This window comes from Megascapheus bottae, chromosome 6 (genome assembly GCF_031878675.1).
Source record: "Megascapheus bottae isolate mThoBot1 chromosome 6, mThoBot2.hap1, whole genome shotgun sequence".
Classification (NCBI taxonomy): Eukaryota; Metazoa; Chordata; class Mammalia; order Rodentia; family Geomyidae; genus Megascapheus; species Megascapheus bottae.
In genome coordinates, this window is record NC_143514.1 from 66990799 (window position 1) to 67013850 (window position 23052).

Sequence of the window (23052 nt, forward strand, 5' to 3'; positions counted from 1 at the left end):
AAGGCTAGAGCTCTACCACTTGACCCTCAGCACCACTTCCAGCTTTTTTGTATGTATGTGGTACCAAGGAATCGAACCCGGGTCTTCGTGCATGCTAGGCAAGCACTTTAACCACTAGGCCAAACTCCCAGCCCCCAGTTTTCACCATTTTAAAGAAGCAAGAAATGAAACCCAGGACAAACTTAGTTCTACACAGGGCAATCACAGAGCCCCCAGCTAACACAGCTTCTCCTTCTCCCCTCCTACTGCAGGTATTCTAGAAATGTTAAGGTGTACTTTTCAACTGAAAGAATAAACTAGATTCATTTTGTCTTAAGATGATTTCTCCTGAGCTAAATAAAAGTCCCTGTCATGCAAAGAAGAGGACTTCAACAGCAGATTTAAAACTAGATACCTTTATAATTTATCCTTGACAAATCCTTGAAGGAAAACAATACCTGAAAAATGTGTGATGCTCTACACAGACTTTCCATAATTTCTTAGCTGCTCGATAACTAGGAAGTTTGAATCCAATAGTACTTTCATATTGCTCTTGCTGCAAAGACACAAACATGGAACATTCAACTGTAGTGATACAGTGCCAGAGAAATACTATTCTATCAAACATCATTGCAAATACAAAGAATAATATAAGGGACCGGCAGTTTGGTCTCGTGACAGAGTGCTTGCCCAGTATGCACAAAGACCCAGGTTCAATTCCTTGGTACCACATACACAGAAAAGGCTGGAAGTGGTGCAGTGGCTCAAGTTGTGGAGTTCTAGCCTTGAAAAATCCCAAGGACAGTGCTCAGGCCCTGAGTTCAAGCCCCAGGACTGGCCAAAAAAAAAAAAAAATATATATATATCAATTTAAGGAACATAAATCACCATTTTTAAATTGCCAAAAGGAATCTGCACACAGAGGATGGATTTTTCTTTCTTTTTGGTCAGTCGTGGGGCTTGAACTCTGGGCCTGCGCACTGTCCCTGAGCTCTTCAGCTCAAGGTTACCGCCCTACCTCTGGAGCCAGAGTGCCACTTCCGGTTTTTAGTGGTTAACTGGAGCTAAGAGTCTCATGGACTTCTGTGCCTGGGCTGGCTTTGAACTGGGATCCTCAGATCTCAGCCTACTGAATAGCTAGGATCACAGGTGTGAGCCACCATGATGGCTTTTTCCAAAGTGAAACAAAACAAAACAAAAGCCAGAAAATATATCTTACATAATTTATATATTTTATCTTTCTTCAGAAAACATTCACACATGGACATCTACACTGGGATCTTTTTCAGAAACATAAGTAAGAACTTTGGTGGGGGGGACAGGGACTCATGCATATTAGATTTTTTTTTTGTCCGTTGTGGGGCTTGAACTCTGGGCCTGGGCGCTGTTTCTGAGTTCTTCAGTTCAAGGCTAACCCTCTACCATTTGAGCCACAGTACAACTCCTGGTATTCAGGTGGTTAATTGGAGATAAGAATCATATGGACTTTTGTGCCCAGGCTGGCTTTGAACCATGAGATCTCCGCCTCCTGAGAGCATCTAGGATTACAGGCATGAGCCACTGGTGCCCGAGTTCATATCTTTAAGCTGTTTTCAATAATACAATATATTGTTACCTATACTGATCACATTAAATAATAGGTGTCTTCAATTTATTTCTCAGCTTTTTTTTTTTCCTTTTGGTACAGGGGCTTGAACTCAGTCTAGGCAATGTCCTTTAGCTTTTTTGTTCAAGGCTAGCTCTGTACTTCTTGTGCCAGAGTTCCACTTTCAGTTTTTTGGTAGTTAATTGGAGATAATCTCATGGACTTTCTTGCCTGGTGTGGCATTGAAGCATGATCCTCCCTTTTCAGCCTCACGAGAGTCCAGGATTACAGGCATGAGTGACCAGCACCTGGATTACTCCCCAGATTCTTCAATTACTAAATGTTTCTTCTTCATTTTGATTAACTATAAATTTACCTAGAATACTTCTTTGACCTAATCAAACTATATCCTGCCAGGGCCATCAGAGACTCTGCTTTGCTGTCCTTTTACCCATCTTTTCCTACCTTATGCATGGAATAGAAACATGACATTTGTTTTGAATTATTATTGTCATTACACTACAATTAGATAATATTATCTGTATCTTTCCACAAGAAACAAGTTAGAGATGTTCTTTGCTCAGCCTCACAGATAGGAAATTGCAGTGAGCCAGAATGTCACCTTCTCTACTGTACCATGCTACTTTTTTTTTTTGCCAGTACTGGGCTTGAGCTCAGGGTCTGAGCTCTGTCCTTGGGCTTTTCTCAAGGCTAGCACTCTGCCACTTGAGCCACAGCACCACTTCCAGCCTTTTTCTATGTATGTGGTACTGAGGAATCAAACCTGGGTCTTCGTGCATGCTAGGCAGGCACTCTACCACTAGGCCTGTACCATGCTACTTCTAAAGAATCTGCCATAGTCATAACACTCCACTTCTCAGAATCTTGTTGTTCCTAATTCCTTTATTTAGTAAAGAAGATTTGTGGATTGTTAGTGTATGTTAAAGACTTCTTTTTGTCATATTTATTAATATTTCCATGTTATGTATTTCTCTGTCTTATCACAATCAAATGTAAGCCTGAAAGATGAGATTTTTTTTTTGTTGGTCATGGGGCTTGAACTCTGGGTCTGGGCACTGTGCCCAGCTCAAGGATAGTGATCTACCATTTTGAGCCACAGTGCCACTTCCGGTTTTCTGGTGGTTCTGGTGGAGATAAGAATCTCATGGACTTTTGTGCCCAGGCTGGCCTTGAACCGCAATCCTCAGATCTCAGCCTCCTGAGTAGCTAGGATTCCAGGTCTGAGCTACCACACCCAGCTCCAAGATGTTTAAGAATGTACATCTAGAATTTTCAGGCTTGACTAGTGAGGAATCCTTCACCAGTAGATGGCAGTATATACACAGAAAAGCAATCTGACATTTAGTATGGTCTTTATAGTTTTCACAGTTGTCTTCTCATCTGCTTTTCAAATCACTGGGATTAGGAAGTATTATCCTTATTAAATGATAAGAAAACTGGACATTGGGTTTGTCTAGGGTCTTTGTTTAGTAAGTGTCAGAGAAGGAGCTAGAGCTTTAATTTGTTTTTATTATTACATAAAGGAGTTTTCTGCTGTGTCCTGACAGCCCTTCAATATAAAAGTTAAAATTGACCACCATTACCATATCTTCCAGTTTGAGCACTACTGGTACAGACTTGAGCATCTAGGATTTATGCATGAGGCCCTGGGTCCAATCTTTCCCTAAAATCTAGATCTTGACTTTAGAACACACCCTCAATAACACTGTATAAAAATGAATTTTAAATGTAGAAAGTAAGGGTTTAGTGGTATAAAACGTGAGTAATTTAACACTACAAACAATTTTAAAATTTCACAGTACTCAATTTCAAAGTACTGTCCATCAAATAAACAAGAACAAGTTTGCTACTGCAGGTTTTGCTCTTGGCAATGGTATATCTAGGTACAGGAAGAGCAATGTCCGGAAGACAACCGATAAGCATTATAGGACTAATCAATTTAGAAAACAGAATTATCTGCCTGTGAATAGTGAACTAAACAGACAGAATTCTTAGATTATCTAACGAGGAAAATGGGAAGAAATGTCTGTGGTTGGTTGGCTGGTTTTTGAGATGGGACTTTGTTATGGAACCCAGGCCGGGACTCTCCTGTCAAAGTCTCCTGAGTGCTGGGATTATAGGTATGTACTAGCTTGCCTGTTTTATACATGTTCTATATTTTAGATTGGGAGGAAAGAAACAGGAATTCTTTACCTCTCCAGGCCGTATTTTGATGAAAAAGCTGCTACGTTTGTAGGAAATCTTTAACACTTTTGGCCAAGGAAAACGGTTAATTCTCAACTTATCTTTGTAAACCAAAAGGCCACTAGAGCAGACACCTAGGATGATATCCACTCCCTCCAAGTCCTGAAAAACAAAAGCACCAAAATTTTGCAAAGTCTCAGCACATTATTGACTATTATTAAATAACTGACACCTAAACCAGTTACAAAGCACACAATTGAAAATAAAGTTTAGCCTATCATAATCCATAGGAATATTTTCTCTAAATCAGCAGTATAACTTCTTGGAGGCCAGGATTTCAGACTACCAAATATGCATGTACAATATAATTCTTCTTTTTAATAAAGTACTAATCCCTCCAGATATGTTTAGAGTTGACTGTTTCTGTTCAAATTCAGCATAAGAGAATATTAGATACTCAAAATAACTGACATTAAGTATCTTTAATTATAAATATTAGCCCTAAGTAGAGGAAACATTAAATAAAAATTGTCATATTTTATGCCTCTGTATTATAGAAATTCTTTTAAATAATTAACCATCTATGTAATTCAAGGAAAATAAAGTTCACCTAAATTAATCCTGACAGATGACTATTGTGCTAATCAAAACCTAGCATTAAATGCTTGATTATTTTTTTCCTAAAATAAATATAGAGAAAACAATAAGTGCTTACATGAGTTATACAGAAGAATAACAGATGTAGAAATTATATGCAGCTTCTACGCAGTGACTATGTAGCTGAGAATTCTTCTGAAGATGCCCTCATGTTTTTAGAGCCTTTGGGCGAAACTACATCTCTTTTCATGATTTGCTTTGGAGAAACTATTTGTTTGACATTGGGAAAGGAACACGCTACCTGACTCCTTCATCATTCCGGACAGACACCAGCCTCCAGCAAGGAATTAGAAGTCAAACCTAACAATTTTAGTCCCCAAAACTCACATGATTGGTTGTACTGATATTCCTACCATCTACTGTAGAGATTACAGAAGTTATATATCTATACCAAAACAATGCAGAACAACATTTTAAGAAAAAAAACCATTTAATGAAATTTTATTAGCATAGAACTTAAGGAAGAAACTGCCAGATACTCAGGGGAACCCTTGAAAGGTCATCTTAGTTCAGTTACAGGCCAGATGCTTTAGTGTTCTTTTCTAAATTCCTACTAAGTGATTATTCTGTGTGTCCTGGAATACATCTACAATAGGGGCCCCCTATGTTCTGAGAGTGCTCTTCCTAGAGTTGAAAAGTTCTGCTAAACTATTTATCAAACTGAGCTGAACTAAATGTTTCCTCATAGATTCCATTTTACTCTCCAGGTATATAATTTGGAGCCACAGTAAAATCTCTACTTCACAAACAACTCCTTGAAATATATGAATATAGATAGAACATTCTCCCAGAGCTTTCTTTTGTTGTGGGTAAAATACCCTTATTCCTTTGCTTATTTCCCATCTGGCATGGCTTTGAGTCTCCTTGTCAAACACACTAAGTTCCATTGAGCCTATGTTCTCTCCTTGAAGTCTCCCTCACATACTCTATAATCTCCCCAGACAGTTTAAAGGCTGAAAATGAGAGCTAGGTCAAGGCAAGTGCCTACATTATTCACTCTCTATTACACTGTATTAGGCAGGATGGAAGCTCAGGTTTCTGATGCCCTAAGCTAGTGCTTCTCAAATAAAACACTGTGGTTCACTTGTGCATTAGAATCACTTAGAGAGCACATTAGAACAGATTGCTGAACTCCACCCCCAGCTTCTGATTCAATTAATCTGAGATGGAACCTGAAATGTGCATTTCTAACCAGTTGCTAGGTGCTACTAAGTGCTGCTGACTCAGATTCCACACACTGTGAACATCATTATGTTAGGCTAATGGTTCTTAGATTCAAGCATATATTAGAGTCCTTCAGGATGTTCCTTAAGTCTGGAGATTCAGTAGCCTCTCCTCCAAAATCTGTGTAAATCTAGGAGGCCCTTGGGAATCTGCATATTTTATAGACACACAAGGTGACTCTGATATAGGTATTGTTGACTTTCTTTGCAGGTTAGTTGGAGATTAGAATTTCTTGGACTCTGCTGCCCAGGCTGGCTTTGAACCAAGTTCCTCAGATCTCAGCCTCTTAAGTAACTACAAGTGTGAGCCAGTGCCAGAGGCGCCTGCCAATGATTGTAAAGTATTAGATACCAAGTTTGAGTCCCAGCCTCTAACAAGAAAAAATTAATTAAATACAATACCACAGATAAATGTTGGCAAGAAGTGTTACAGGAAACAAGTGTGATTTATTCATAATAGATCTGAGTCATATAATGTATGCACATGCAAATTCAATAAGGCCAAAGGTTTCATTACTTTTGCTTTATGAAGATCAACTCCATACATAGACAACTTTTTGGCATTCTCAAGAAATTCCAAGTCAGCCTGAGCAGGAGTCATGGACCTACAATTGAATAAAAATTAAAAATTTAGTGTCATAGTGTCATATATGTTAATAGTATCACAGTATTATATACGTTAATAGAAATTATATAATCAATGCACTTTATGTAAACATGCTACAGACATATGTACATATGTATAAAAACAACACACATACATAAATATATATATGTATGTATGTATGTGTGGTGCTTATGTGTGTATATCAATGCATACATAAAATATATTTCAAAGTCCTGAAAGCAATTATGAATGGTAATCTTATTACCTGACCTTACAAAATGAGATCTTGAGGAAACAAAAAGTTGTCAAGAAACAATCAGAAAAAATTTTAAATCCTACTATAAATAATTACTCACATTTCCAGTATAAGCTATCCCACAATCCAACAGTTCTGTACCCCCTCTTCAGCCTTTCTCTGCTCCATATCTAAAACTCCTCCCACTAATTTTCTTGCCAAGGAGATGACCAAATTAAACCCTCAGAGGGAATGGTGCAATTTACAATATCCTCTTAGCTGCCTTTTTCTCTCTATACCCTTGAATTGAGTTATTATGGAAATTAAACCACATGGCAGCTGATGTTACTTAACTGAGACTCTTAACAGGGGCAGGTTTGATGAAAAGAAAATATCTGGTAACAGATGGTGTTCTGCCCACTAATCTAAACAAAATAAATTGGTTAATAGAAGCACATAGATAATAGCACTGTTTTCTGTTATTAAGATGCCTTTATTACCAGGCAAATAATGAATTAGATTTGTTTGAAAACAATCAGTCATTGTCTAAACATTCACTGTGAAGGTCTTTCCTTCTTTAGAAGTTTCTTCCCTTGTAGAAAAATGCTCATGAGCCACTATACTGAGCTTTCAAGACAAAAATATCACCTCTTTTACCACATGATTCAGACTAATTAATTATAATAGAGTAAACACAATGCACCCACCACCCTAAGGGAAAAATGGAAGTGCTAGTCTCCCATAAGACTGCCTAAGTTATAGAAAGCAGCAGGGATTTCATCATTTAACAAGAAAAAGTCTTCCAAACCCATCTGTCTTCACCCTCATTAAAAAGAACAAAGGAGGCCTTGGAACAGCAAGCAAAGGAAGAATATAAAAGTGGGGGGGACTCTGAAGAGAGGTTGAAGATTTGTTAAATAAATCGCAGCCTACCTGAACAAACTTTTCACAAGCATTAAGCATCATACCTGAATTTTCATTTATTTTTGGTCAAGCCAATTTACTTTTGCACAAAAGGGTGCAATACTCTACCAGAGTATTGCTCTACCCAGAGCTAAACACACACACTGGTCAGAGAAACTTACTAGTTTTTAAAATTCTTGTTGTTATTAGAGAGACGATGTACAGAGGGGTTACAGTTACATAAATCAGATAATTAGTACATTTCTTTTTTAGACAATGTCGCCCCTACCTCATTCTCTCCCAGTTTTTCCTTCTTGTTCTCACTCACAAGTTATATAGTTCATTTTCTTTTTCTTTTCTTTTCTTTTTTTTTTTTTGCCAGTCCTGGGCTTGAGCTCAGGCCTGAGCACTGTCCTTGAACTTTCTCAAGGCTAGAGCTCTACCACTTGAGCCTCAGCACCACTTCCAGCTTTTTTCTATTTATGTGGTTACCAAGGAATAGAACCTGAGTCTTTGTGCATGCTAGGCAAGCACTCTACCACTAGGCCAAATTCCTGGCCCTCTGGTTCATTTTCAATAAAGTGTCTAGTGAGTGCCATTGTTTCACTTGTTTACCCTTTGGCCCTCCATTTCTGTGCCCCCTGTCCCTATCAAAGCTGAATTTATTTTTAAAGACAAAAAATGGAGGGGGGCAGTGTATGGGAAAATTAACCTATACAGAAGCAACCTATATAGTGCTCAAGTCATTCAAAACATCTCAGTCAGGAAAATTTTTGTAGCTATAATCTATGTTCCCATATAAATAATACGATTTTCTAGTTAAGGTTGCTTCTAGTTATTTTATCTTTTTATTGTTGTTGATAGTGTGCGTGTGTGTGTGAGCACACGTGTACACTTGCACCACTCCTGAGGCTTAAACTCAGTGTGGGTGCTGTCCCTGAGCATTTGCACTCAAGGCTAGCATTCTAAAACTTGACCCACTGCTCCATGTCCAACTTTTTGGTGGCCAGTTGGAGATAAGAGATGCAGACTTCACTGCTTGGGCTGGCTTTAGAGTTTTCATTCTCCTGAATAGCTAGGATTACAGGTGTATTATTCATTTATTAGTTATTTATATCACTATAGAATCATAGGTCTTGTTTTGTTATTGCAATGTTAGGGATAGAAACTAGCACCCTGCATATATAGAGAAAACACTCTACCACTGAACTATATCCCAAGTCTCATTTTATTCAATGCAATAAAATGGATTGTTTTCCTTATTTTCCCACTTGAATTGTCCCAATCAATTGTCCAAATTGATTAGGGGAGGCTTCTCCAATCTAGATTCTCTGTCCTAAACATTTCTTATCATTTATAGAACATCTTCTTTCAGCACAATGAAAAGTATATATGTATAGACCTGTTTACATCTGCACTTCTATATCCATCTATCAATATATGGGAAATAGGAATTCACATTGAAATCTCAAGGGTTTTTTGGTTGTTGTTTTGTTTTGCCAGTCCTGGGCTTGAACTCAGGGCCTTATCTTGCTTGGCTTTTTCACTAAAAACTAGAGCTTTGCCATCTGAACCACACCTCACTTATTACATTTTGTTACTTAATGGGAGATAAAGCTTTTGGTGAAGATAAAAGAGTTTTTCAGGGGTCAGGGAGTTTGGCATAGTGGTAGAGTGCTTGCCTAGCATGCACAAAGCCCTGGGTTTGATTCTTTGGTACCACATACACAGAAAAAAACAGAAGTGGTGTTTTGTGTGGCTAAAGGAGTAGAGTACTTGCCTTGAGAAAGCTCAGTTTTTCAGCTTCCTGAGTGTGTATATATATATATATATATATACACATATATATATATATATAGAGAGAGAGAGAGAGAGAGAGAAGTAAGATTCATTTAAAACATCACTAATCTCAGCAGAAAAATCTTTATGTATTTGGAAGCTATCTAGATCATGATGGCATATGGAAGTTTTCCAAAATTTTGAATTCATTTTTAAAGAGACAGGCCCAAGCTGGCTCCCAAATCCTTAGCTCATGATCCTCCTGTCTCAGGTTGCAAAGTAGCTGGAACTATAGGAATGTACCACTGTGCCAAGCTAAAATTTTAATTTTTACTTGAAGGCTTGAATTTTGTCACTAGCAACAAATACTGTTAGTTGTTTGTTATTGTTGCTTTTTTTCCTTAAAGATCTGGCTCCTTTTATTTTTGAGAATATGTATACAAGATAACCAAGTCTGAATAATCACAGTTGATCTCTATTTTTATTTTTCAGAAAGTGATTAAAGGTGTCTAATTAAAAAAAAAAGTGGCTAACACAGCTCAGAATCACAGAAGTGTTTTCCTCAAGACAACTGTTGTACTTCAGTATGCAGCAGGAATGCTTTATATGTACTTCTCACTAAATCACAGAATACTAAACTGAAATATGTTTACTACTTAATAAAAATCAACACTTTTACTATTTCATTAAGATTACTCTTTTTTTTTTTTTTTTTTTGCCAGTCCTGGCCTTGAGCTTAGACTTTCTCAAGGCTAGAGCTCTAACACTTGAGCCTCAGCACCACTTCCAGCTTTTTCCTATGTATGTGGTGCCGAGGAATCGACCCCAAGTCTTTGTGCATGCTAGGAAAGCACTCTACCACTATGCCAAACTTCCGGCCCCTTAATTATTTTTTTGATAAGCCAGCTTAAACTATAATCCTCCTACTTTGTTTTATTTTTATTTTTTGGTGAGTCATGGGGCTTGAAATTGGCCTGGGCACTGTCCTTGAGCGCTACAGTTCAAGGCTACCATCCTACCCTTGAGCCAAGCCCCACTTCCCGTTTTCTAGAGGTTAATTGGAGATGCGTCTCAAGTTCTTTTGTGCCTGGGGCTGGCTTTGAACCTTGATCCTCAGATCTCAGCCTCCTGAGTAGCTAGGAGTACAGGCATGAGCCACAGCACCTGGTCTGCAATTTTCCTATTTATACTTCCCTTCTAACCTGAGATGACAGGTACACAACTCCATATCCAGCTATTGGTTCAGTAGGATCCTGTTAGCTTTTTGCTTGAGCTTGTCTTGAACAGTGATCCTCCTGATCTCCTCCCCGGTAGCTGGAATGATGAATATGAGTCACTGAACCTCAGCTTTCAAAGAGGTGTCAAGTGAATCATCTAAAGTCACAAAGTCGAGACAAAGCAGAAGCAAGATTTCAAAACAACTTAGACTAATTATAAACCCTGGCCTTTGATCACTGTTATGATGCAGCCTAGTGTTATCAATTATTTTTATAAAAATAATATCGTAGAGAGGCTAGGAGTTTGGCCTAGTGGTAGAATGCTTGCCTAGCATGCACGAAGGCCTGGGTTCACTTCCTCAGTACAACATACATAGAAAAAAGCTGGAAGTGGTACTGTGGCTCAAGTGGTAGAGCTCTAGCCTTGAGAAGAGTCCAAGGACAGTGCTCAGACCCCGAGTTCAAGCCCCACGACTGGCAAAATAATAATAACAATGATAATAATAATAATATTGTAGAGACAGTGAATTTAATAAAGACCTAAAAAATTATTTTAAGAATTTCTTAAGTTCTCTACCCATGTACATAGAATCCAAGTTTAAAAGCTCAAACTCTTGAGGACAGCAATGTAAATTTAAAACCTGGGAAAAAGGAAAAAAGCAAGGAGCTAGGCACTGATGGCTCATGCCACTCAGGCAGCTGAGATCTAAGTCTGCAGTTCAAAGCCATCCCAGGCAAGAAAATCTATGAGCCTTTCTACTTAACTAACAGAAGTAGAGCTGTGGCCCAAGTGGTAGAATGCTATCTTTAAGTGAAAAAGCTTAGGGGGACAGCATGAAGGACCTTAGTACACATGTCTTAGCAGTAGTGCGTGCGCATGCACATGCACATACACACACACACACACACACACACACACACACACACACACACACACAGGGCAATAGTAATAGCTACCTTTTGTTGAGCACCTACTATGTGCCAGCCCCTGTGCTAAGTGCTTTAGCTATACTACTTCATTTAGGTCCATCCTACAACTTGATGCTTGTTACTCTGACAAGAAAATTGAAGTGCAAAGAGCTTAAGTGACTTCCCCAGTGTCCAACAGGAGAAGGAAATGAGTGCATGCTAATTCTTTCCACTGTGCTGTGATTCTCCCTGAAGTAGACAAGTCAAGGGTTTAAATTTACTGCCACAATAGAATAAATCCTGGCAATATATTTACCTGTATGATTTATGTAGTTCCATGACCTTCTCCTCAAGTTCCTTGGTTTGATTTGGAGCCAGTTTAAAATCACTAACATAATCTACACCATGAAGTTCCGCATCATAGTCTCCCAGCTCAGACTGGATGGTGTAAGAACCCAGTAATGCTAAGGTTGCAAAGGAACAGGGCAGACGTCCTTCAACAATATCCTGCCGAAGTTGAAGACATAGGTAGTACCTACAGGCAAAAAAAAAAAAAAAAAAAAAAAAAAAAGGATGTTTACATGCCAGAAACAACAAGAAGATAGAGACAGAAAGAAAAGGGGAGTTGTTCAATCTAAATAAGTGGGTAGTTTTTCTTCCTTCCTCTGTGCTTAAAGCATTTTTTTAAGTATATTTTTGCAAAACAGTTTAGAAAGAAAAGAGGAAAAGTTGGAAAAGTCTGAAGATAAAGAAATTAATGCTTTGTTGAATGCATAGTATTAACCATACATACACAATCGTCTAATCATCATTTAAAAAAAAACAAAAACTTGTAAGGTAGGTGCCAGATTATAGATGAGGAGGCAGCCTCAGGATTTAGCATGCACAAGCTAGTAAGAAAGGCTGTGTGGTGCAAAAGCAAGCTCCTCCTCTATGATTCTGCTTTGCCAAGTGTACAGCTATGCCACTCCTTTGTAAACAAATAATGACATTCATGATACATCTTTCCTCCAATCTGAACACTTTGGTTGTTTCTTCTCCAAGATGGTATAAGTGACATGTAGCTTTCCACACACATTCTCAGGCACTTGTAGAATTAGTTCCACCTGTATGCTAATCTGTTGGGATTTCAGATTGCATTTAAAACATTCAGGCCAATCATGCTATTCAGCATACACTATGTGGAAAATGAACTATGTAACCTGTGGGCAGGGTCAGGAAGGGAATACTGGGGAAAAGCAAAGGAAGGGGTGGCATTGTCCAAAAAGGGAAATGTATTCATTACCTGACTTATGAAATGGTAACCTCTCTGTAACACCTTAATAACAATACAATTATATTTTAAAATATTCAGGCCACTAAAACAACTAAGTGCTCCATGTGTACAGATACTTCCTTTTTTTTTTTTTTGATCTGTCATGGGACTTGAATTGTGGCCTTGGGCGTTGTATTGAGATCTTCAGCTCAAGACTACAGTCCTATCCCTTGAACCACAATACCACTTCCAGATTTCTGGTGGCTAATTGAGATAGGAATTTTGCAGACTTTCATGCCTGGGCTGTCTTTGAACCACAGTCCTCAGATCTCAGCTTCCAGAGTAGCTAGGAATATAGATGTGAGCCACCACCCAGCTTGTATACAGATATTTTTTTTTTGCCAGTCCTGGGCTTGAGCTCAGGGCCTGAGCACTGTCCTTGGACTTTCTCAAGGCTAGAGCTCTACCACTTGAGCCTCAGCACCACTTCCGGCTTTTTTCTATGTATGTGGTACCGAGGAATCGAACCCGGGTCTTCATGCATGCTAGGCAAGCACTTTAACCACTAGGCCAAACTCCCGGTCCCTATACAGATATTTTTATCAGTTGATGTTCACACCTCTGGCCCTGATCTCCTTATCACAGATTCTAATTGATGGAGTTAACCATCTTGGACCATTATGCCTGTCAGAAAACATTAAATTAACAATTCCTACTTTAATTATAATTACATCCTTGATAACATTCATCAACTATAGTTTTTGCTATCTGTAATTAGTCACTGAATACACACACACACACTTATATGAAGTCAGATCAATACCAGAAGCATCTCAACCCTTTTTTTTTTTTTTTTTTTTTTTTTTTTGGTGGGTCATGGGGTTTGAACTTGGCTTGGGCACTGTCCCTGAGCTCTTCAGCTCAAGGCTATCACCCTACCCCTAGGCCTGGGCATTGTCCCTGAGCTCTTCAGCTACCCTAGAGCCAAGCTCCACTTCCCATTTTCTATAAGTTAATTGGAGATAAGAGTCTCAGGTCCTTTTGTGCCTGGGCTGGCTTTGAACCTTGATCCTCAGATCTCAGCCTTCTGAGTAGCTATGATTACAGTCATGAGCCAACACTCCCGGCCTCAACTCTTTTAAGATGTATGTAATTAGCAAAACTTTTCAGAACTTTGTTTTATACAGAATGAACCTGGATGAAGAAAGAAAAGTGTCTAAGAGACAAATATCTGTAAGAATGAAATACTGATTTTCTCAAAGACAGCTACTGCATCTTTAAGAATGTGCTATAGGCAGGGCATGGTGACTCACACCTGTAATCCTAGCTACTCATGAGGCTGAGATCTGAGAATCATGGTTCAAAGCCATCCCAGGTAATAAAGTCCTTGAGACTCTTATCTCCAATTAACCTTCAGAAAACCAGAAATAGTGCTGTGGCTCCAGGGGTAGGGCAGTGGCATTGAGCTAAAGAGCTCAGGGACAATGCCAAGGCCCAAGGGTTGCGTGGTACCCTTGAGCTGAAAAGCTTAGGGACAGCACCCAGGTCCAAAGTTCAAGCCCTATGACCAATGACAAAAAAAAAAAAAAAAAAAAAAAAAAGTGCTATAGGGGCTGGGAGTGTGACCTAGTGGTAGAATGCTCATCTAGCATGCATGAAGTCCTGGGTTCAATTCCTCAATACCACACATGCAGAAAAGGCTGGAAATGGCGCTGTGGCTCAAATGGCAGAGCACTAGCCTTCAGCAAAAAGTATCCAAGGACAATGGGCAGACCCTGAATTTAAGCCCCAGGACTGGCAAAAAAAAAAAAGAATGCACTATAGAAAACTGGACAACAGGGGCCGGGAGCGTAACCTAGTGGTAGAGTGCTCACCTAGCATTCACAAAGCCCTGGGTTCAATTCCTCAGTACTACATACTCAGAAAAAGCTGGAAGTAGTGCTGTGGTTCAAGTGGCAGAGCACTAACCTTGATCAAAAAGTGTTCAAGAACAGTGCTCAGGCCCCAAGTTCAGGCCCTAGGACTGACAAAAAAAAAAAAAAAAAAAAACTGAACAACAAAATAATCTTTATAAAAGCTATAAATGTTTTCATGGAATTTAAGTCAGTTTTATTTGAAAAATATGGCTCCTAAGGCCTAGAGAATGCAACTACCTGAAACCAAATAGCAAAATCAGAATTCGAAAGTGATTTCTCAGCAACCAGATATTCAATTTAGCAAGTATTTGCTTAGCACTTATGAGGCATAAAATTCCATGTATGATGGTATTGATGTAAGTATGTACAGTAGTATTCCTTATAATAGATTGCTTTTTCCACGTTGTTAGAATTTTTATAAAATTTAAGGAAGTTCTTTCCTCCTTTTCTTTTCTTTTTTACCAGTCTTGGGGCTTGAACTCAGGGCCTAAGAAGCACTGTCCTTGGGCTTTCTCAAGGCTAGAGCTCTACCACTTGAGCCACAGCACCACTTCCGGTGTTTTCTATGTATATGGTACTAAGGAGTCAAACCCGAGTTTTTGTTCATGCTAGGCGAGCACTCTACCACTAGGCCAAACTCCTAGCCTCATGAAAGTTATTTCCTTAAGAGAAATCAAGTTGATTGTTTTAAGAAATGCAAGATTTGTTTTATAAGTAAGTGGGCTTGAAAGAAGTTTAATTTCATTGGGAACATGTACCTAATCATACAGCTTAAAAAGGAGGTATAAAAAATAATAATCCTGAGATTTTAGGAGTTTTGATCGCTAAGAGGAAGAAGATGATGGGGGTCCGGGCGGTGGGGGGAAGCAAACAAACAGCAGAGCTGGACCATTAATTTTGGCATTTTGAGATTTGTGTCCTGTCCTCTTGAGAGTGCTGTGGTTTAAAAGAGCCCTGTTTAGCATTGAGCAGAATACACATGATAAGCAAGACTAGATCCCTTGACAGTTTCTTCCAGGAAGGTCAAATATTTTAAGCTTTTAGGCTCACTTATCTATAAACCTGTCTTGAGGTGAACAGAAACTTTCTATTTTAGTCTAATCACTTAATAGCTCATGACTTTTCTTTACTTCTGTGTAGGAAAATCCCAGAGAATATATGATGAGAATTACTATTACATGTTTAACTGTAACAAATTTAATATTGATTATTTACCTTGTTATGTCTTCTGTTAACTGTGCTGGGTCAGGTGGGTAAAACTTTACATTAAATGTGAAATTCCAAGGGACACCTGTAAAAATAAAGAATTCTCTGTTTATGCTTAAGTTTCTGATTGTTAAAATAACTTTGAAATACTCTTTTTTCCCCCCTGCAATTTTTGTTTGTTTGGTGCCAGTCCTGGGGTCAGGGCCAAGATGCCATCCCTGAGCTTTTTTGCTCAAAACTAGTACTCTCAGGGGGGGGAGGGATATGGGTACCAAGACATGTGAAAGGGTATCAATGTATGTGAATTAATGCACCTTCTATTTGGCAAATATCATGTAACCCTTTTACTAATTACAATAAAAAAAAAAAACTAGTACTCTCAGCTCCACTTCCAGCTTTTTTGGCCGTTAGAGATAAAAGTCTCATGGACTTTCCTGCCCAGGCTGATTTTAATCTGTGATTCTCAGCTCTCAGACTCCCAAGTAGCTAGGATTTTCAAGCATGAGCCACCAGTGCCTGGATTTTCTGTAATTAAAAAAATTTTCATACTTTATGACTGAAAAATAATTTAAAGAAGGTTGTCTGACTCTTCTTAGGGAACATGGAGGACCTTTCACATCTGACCTATTTTATTTAGAAGGGATTAGAAGTACATGTGCAAAACAACACAGAAGCAATCATCCTCTAGATCAATTTGTTTGTAGCAAATCAGTTTAAGATATGATCAATACACCACTCTGGGTCCTCAGTAGACATTCAGGTGACCAATGGGTATTGTTTTTTAGTTTTGCTATTATTTGTGATATCAGTCAAAATTATTACAAATAAATAAAACCATTCTTCTTATCAGTATGAGTGAGATTATAAGATTATTTTAGAAATAAGAAGGAAGAAGTAGTGGAGCCCAGCATGTTGGAGCATGCCAGAACCCCGCATTTGGAAGGCTGAGGTAGGAGGATCATGTATTTGAGGTCAGTCTGAGTTGATATAGTGAAGCCTTATCAAGGGGAGGGAGTAGAGGAAGATAGAAGAAGCAATATACAAACTATAAGTCCAGGTAAATTACTTTAGGTTAAATAAAACTGCAATATTTGAGTCCCAAGACTCACACAAATGTGTTATAAAAATCTACAATGATAATCAAAGATAGTGAGTCAAAGGTAAATGGAGGAGGATGCATTTCATTAACTGAGGCTCTTTATTTTCATGATAGATAGATAGATAGATAGATAGATAGATAGATAGATAGATAGATAGACAGACAGACAGACAGACAACAAAATAAGAAGCACCACTCTGAAGGATTGTTTTGATTTTGTTTTAAAAATTTAAAACAATAATAATAATAATTATAAAGGAAAACATTTCACCATGACAGAAGTGTTTCCTTTTAAGAAACAAATGAAGAACAAAATTTATATTCAGTGATAGAATTAAAATATATTTATCATGATGAAAAATGACTATTAATTTCCTAGAAGTTTCTTGGAAAATAAACTAAATGAAAAAGAGAACTAAATCATCTCTAATACTGTCTGTAATACCCTTCCTCACCACACACACATTTTTGCCAGTTGTGGGGCTTGATCTCAGGGCCTGAGTGCTGTCCCTCAGCTTTTTTGCTTAAGGTTAGTATTCTACCACTTTGAGCCACAGACCACTTCCAGTAATTGGGTAATTGGAGGTAAGAATTTCACACTTTTTCATGCCCCAGCTAGCTTTTAACAGCAATTCTCAGATTTCAGCTCCTGTCTCTACCCATTATCTAGCCTGTTAAACTTGGAATTGGAAAATCAATCTATATTTTTCATTCTAGAACATCAGTCTGGGCAGGATATGCAGCAGTAAGATTTGCCAGTGGTTTGGGAGCTAGGAATGAAATCAGAGTATCAGCAAATTCTGCCTAGGCTACTGCAGTAACTGAGAACACTCACATATCCTTTTCCTTTTCTCGTTTTTGTTCTTCTCCACTTTTATTACTCTCCTGTTCCTATCTTTTCCAGTTTTGCCTAGTTGAGAAAGAGAGAGAGAGAGAGAGAGAGAGAGAGAGAGAGAGAGAGAGAGAGAGAGAAAGAAAGAAAGAAAGAAAGAAAGAAAGAAAGAAAGAAAGAAAGAAAGAAAGGCCATGATCTGACCTATATATCAATAAGGTCCACCTTTACTGTATTTTTCTATTATGGAATCTCATCCTTCCAGGGGAAAGCTTTATCTCAGTTTCAAAGCAATCTACAATAGTCAGATTCTAAAGTAACTGACTCACAGCCAGAAGTGACTGGAAATCCTCTGACCCACTAAAAGAAAAAAAGGGCTATATCCACTTACCTCGAACCTGCTTTTTTATTTCTTTGGCAGAATCCAGCCATGTCTAGAAAAAGAAGAAAAGGTATTCACACAGAGTTCCAAAACAGAGTACTGGAGACAGGATCATTGACTATCTTGGAAAATGACCTTCAGATCAATCCTTCATAGTCTTTGCATTAATTGTACAAAGCAGAGAAAACCGGAGCCAGAAGTTAGACTGAGTCCAAACTTTATTATGTCTTAGCTGGGTAACCTTAGAAGTTCAGTACCTCAGTGTTCCTCTATAAAATGAGATCTTACTAGTAGTATTTACCTCAAAACATCAATATATGTAAATCTCTGAGAAAGCAGCAGCAAATGTGAAATGAGCCTATGCTAGTTCAATTATTTGGTTTTAAAAAAAGATCTACAACCAGAATTAATTGACATCATCCAAATTTTATTTTCCTCTCCAACCCTGACCTTTGGTCCTGTTCAAGATTTTTTTTTGTCAGCACAGCATTTGATATATGCTAGTGCCCAATTAATATTTACTGAAGGAATGTTTTGTACTGTGACTACTATTGTCTAGTGTAATCTCACCCTTCAGTGTTCTCCTACTTAAGGCTACATGCCACTAGGATAAAAGCTTTTCAGCCTAAGGTGTCCCCCACAAAATAATGGCACTTGAAAGCTATTAACATCTTTCATAGATAGATGCCTTTGAGAAATACAAAAAGTACTGAGCTGCCATTGAGCACCGGTAGCTCACTCGGAATCCTAGCTACTGCAGGGGTCGGAGGTGGAAGAATAAACTGGCAATTCCATTTTGGAAATTGTCTGATACTAGCTATTAAAGTTGAACATATTATACCTTCTCTAAAACCCAACAGCTCCACTCCAATGTCTATCTTGACAGAAATATATACGGCAACATGTGCCAAAGACATATACAGGAATGTTTTAACAACAGTATTCATAAAAGTCTGAAGTGTAAAGAAGCCAAAATGTGTTACAATAGCAGAATGCACAATAATAGTGTACTCAAACAATGAACTATTATACAGCAGTGAGAATGAATTCCTGCTAATTGTAACAGCATGGATAAATCTTGAAAATGTAAGAATGAACAGAACAAAAGACGCTAAACCTTGGGACCAGGAATATGACCTAGTGGTGGAGTACTTGCCTAGCATACACAAAGACCCAGGTTCAATTCTTCGGTACCACATACAAAGAAAACCCCAGAAGTGGTGCTGAGGCTCAAGTGGTAGAGCTCTAGCCTTGAGAAAGCCCAAAGACAGTGCACTCAGGCCCTGAGTTCAACCCCAGGAGTGGCAAAAGGGAAAAAAAAAAAGGATGCTAAACCTAAGAGAATACATAGGGTGATCTCATTTACATAAAGTTTAAAAATAGACAAAATTTTGTTGGAAATAGGAGAGGGAAGAGGGGAAAACAAGTTGTGAGGGGGAGGGAAGAGGGAAATGGGAAACAGGACATGAGAAAGGGTATCAATATTTGTGAAGGAATGTACCTTCTATGTGATGAATATAATGTAACCCTTCTATTAATTACAATAAAAATATATGAAAAAATAGACAAAATTAAAATTAAAAATTGCTGACTTAAAATTAAAAGTTGCTAACTGACTTGAAGAAGTAAACTGACAGAGGATGGGGAGGAACAGTATATGCAAGGGGTCATATTGCAAGATTCTGGAGGAGGTCTGGTAATAATGATTTTTTTTTTTTTTTGGTGGATCACAGGGCTTGAACTCTGGGCCTGGGTACTGTCCCTGAGCTCTTCAGCTCAAGGCTACCACCTTATCCCTCGAGTCACAGCCCCACTTCCCATTTTCTAGTGGTTAATTAGAGATAAGAGTCTCACAACTTTAGTGCCCAGGCTTGCTTTGAACTGTGGCACCTCAGATCTCAGCCTCCTGAGTAGTGAGGATTTACAGGCATGAGCCACCTCACCTGTCTATAATATTGATTTTTTTCATCTTCAGGAGGCTGGCATGACTCAGATGTATTTAATTTATAAAAGTTCTCCAGACATAAAGATAATATATGCAAAATGATTTCCCAAACAGAATGATATAGTCAGTAGCATAAGATAAGACTTAAAAAAGAAAATGTTAAGAGGACAAGTTCCTTTAGTTGAGAATCTAAAGCTACCCAATAAAATAGTCATTCAGAATAATGCAGTTTCTACTTGAATAGTTTCAAGGGTAGAGATTTCCTTTCAAGAATCCAGTTTATTCATTATAGCTTATGAGTTAATATATTAGTACTTCAAATAGAATTTAAGTTTGCGCGTTAATGGAGGAATCATTCTGGGCTGAAGGCACTACTCAGTGGTAGAGCATCTGCCTCCTAAGCAAAGAAGCCTAAGGTCAAACCTCAGTACCATCAGAAAAGAAACAAACACAGAAACACATTTTTTTTGGTGGGTCTTGGGGCTTTTACCTGGCCTGAGTATGGTCCCTGAGCTCAGCAGCTCAAGGCTACCACCCTACCCCTGGGCCTGGGCATTGTCCCTGAGCTCTACAGCTCAAGGCTACTGCCCTACCCTGGAGCCATGCCCCATTTGCTAGAGGTTAATTGGAGATAGAGTCTCAGATCTTTTTGTGCCTGGGCTGGCTTTGCACCTTGATCCTCAGATATCAGCCTCCTGAGTAGCTAAGATTATAGGCGTGAGTCACCGCACCCAGCTCACAGTTCTTTTTGAGATTTAAAAGTTTCAAAGTAGCCAAGTGCTGGTGTCTCATGTCTGTAATTCTGGCTCCATGGGAGGCTGAGATCTAAGGATCAAGATTTGAAGCCAGCCAAGGGAGGAAAGTCCATGACACTCATCTTCAACAAACTACTCAGAAAAGGCCAAAAGTGGTACTGTTGCTCAGTGGTAAAGGGCTATCTTAAACAAAAGCAGCTCAGGAACAGCATCTATACCATGAGTTCAGCCCTTAGCACCAGTGCGAATATGCATACACACGCACACACGCACACACACACACACACACAGAGTTTCCAAATAATACAGAGATAAAGATTAGCAACATCCTTGCCTAAATTGGTATATGAGAATATGAAAATAGGCATGTGAGTTTGCATGTGGAAGCCTTGCTATGTTTGGAATTGGGGAAGTGTAGATACACTGATTCAAATCAGAGGCATGTTGGTTCTGCTTAGGGAACTGCTGGCTGAGCCTCCTCAGTGGAGCAGAGAGCATCTGTTTGTAGACCTTAGTAGCCTTCCCATTTCCTCAGTGCATGTGCAAGTTGGGTTTAGAAAGGGGACTTGCCAGCTGGCTTGCTAGAGATTTTAAATGGGTATTCCTTTCATATCTGAGTTTATTCAGAAGCTTACGGGTTTAGCAACTCCAAAATATTTTGTTAAAAGACTGTTTCAAAACTAAATTTGCACTGCTCATTTTCCTTTCCAAGCTACTCTCAGTAGGACAAGGGTAAAATATTTGAAGAATCCTGATCGTCTCTTTCTTTATGCAACATGCAGTGTCAGTAGAAATCTGTAGCACCCATGCTCAAGGGAGACCTAATTTGCGATCAGTCTGTGGCATTGCAGTGAAGTGTTTTGTATCAGGAATGTGTATAATACTACTTTACTGCTCACAAGCTGAGTCATATGTAAATGGTCTAGATCTTTCTTTCATAATTTTGCACTTTTTGTTTTTTAAAGATTAACACGTCTGCGAGATGATTGACTTGTGGCCCAATCTGTGTTACAGAAAGCTTGCTTTGACTATATGGCTATAAATGTAAATCTTTTTTTTTTTTTTTGTCGGTTATGGGACTTTAACTCCGGGCCTAGGTGCTGTCCCTGAGCTCTTCAGCTCAAGGCTACCACCTTACCCCTTGAGCCACAGTGCCACTTCTGGTTTTCTAGTGGTTAATTGTAGGTAAGAGTCTCACGGACTTTAGTGCCTGGGCTGGCTTTGAACCATGAGCCTCAGATCTCAGCCTCCGGAGTAGCCTGGATTACAGGCGTGAGCCACCATGCCTGGTTTATAAATGTAAATCTTAAAGGAGAAGGGAGATGTGATAATAGCAGGCTAAAATTTAAAATTGTAATTTTTTTTATGCCAGTCTTGAGGCCTGAACTTTGGGGCCTGGATTTGAACCATGACTCAGATTTCAACCTTCTGGGTAACTAGGATTATAGTCATGAGCCATCAGCAGCCAACTTCAAAGGTGTAAAAACAGACTATTATGGGGGAAGAAAGCATAAAATGATTCTTTTTCTTTTTTGGTCAAATTCTTATATATAGTCTCCTTACCTTACTGGTTGCATTATCCCAAATGGCCAGACCAAAGTAGTCTTCCTCCAAAAGATTGAGGTGTTCACATACTCGTTTAAGCAAATCTTGACCCTTAGCATGTTTCTGCAATGATATATATTTTTAGTTGAGATCTCTCATTCTTTTTTTTTTTTTTTTTTTGCTAGTCCTGTGGCTTGAGCTCAGGGCCTGAGCACTGTCCTTGGGCTTTCTCAAGGCTAGCATTTTACCACTTGAGCCACAGCACCACTTCTGGCTTTTTCTATGTATGTGGGGTGCTGAGGAATCGAACCCGGGTCTTCATGCATGCTAGGCAAGCACTTTCTTACCACTAGGCCAAACTCCTCTCATTCTTACATTCCTCCCTCTCCCTCTTCCTCCCTTCCTCTCTACCTCCCCTTCCCTACCCTCCTCTCTCTCCTCTCACACATACACAAATTCTTTTTAGTTTTCACCTTTGGCACTAACAAACTTCCATATAGCTACAGTCTTAAGTAAGAAAGTATGATTTATAAAATTCCTGCTCCTCAGTTCGTCAGCTCACATATAGCACAGTTAAAATGCCTTGGAAACAATAACAGTGCAAAGAAAAATCCTATCTTCCTTTTTTTTTTTGGTCAGTTGTGGGGCTTGAACTCAGAGCTTGAGTGCTATCTCTGAGCTCTTTTTGCTCAAGACTAGCAATCTACCACTTTGACCCAGAGCACTACTTCCAATGTTCTGGTGGTTAACTGGAGATAAAAAGTCTCACCAACTTTCCTGCCGTGGCTGGCTTTGAACTAGGATCCTCAGATTTCAGT

At 38.8% G+C, this 23052-nt stretch overlaps 1 protein-coding gene across 17 annotated transcripts in view; it reads right to left on the minus strand.

Moving 5' to 3' along the window:
• The window catches only part of Epb41 (erythrocyte membrane protein band 4.1), a 132975-nt gene that overhangs the window by 62222 nt on the left and 47701 nt on the right, over positions 1-23052 (minus strand). For all 17 annotated transcript variants that reach the window (XM_090335429.1, XM_090335419.1, XM_090335416.1 and 14 more), the window contains exons 4-10: positions 22253-22357; positions 17999-18041; positions 15686-15761; positions 11616-11834; positions 6167-6254; positions 3779-3931; positions 438-535 (exon numbers count right to left, since the gene is read on the minus strand). In XM_090335429.1, the coding sequence (XP_090191555.1) occupies positions 438-535; positions 3779-3931; positions 6167-6254; positions 11616-11834; positions 15686-15761; positions 17999-18041; positions 22253-22357 (782 nt within the window). The remainder of the gene's footprint in view (positions 1-437; positions 536-3778; positions 3932-6166; positions 6255-11615; positions 11835-15685; positions 15762-17998; positions 18042-22252; positions 22358-23052) is intronic.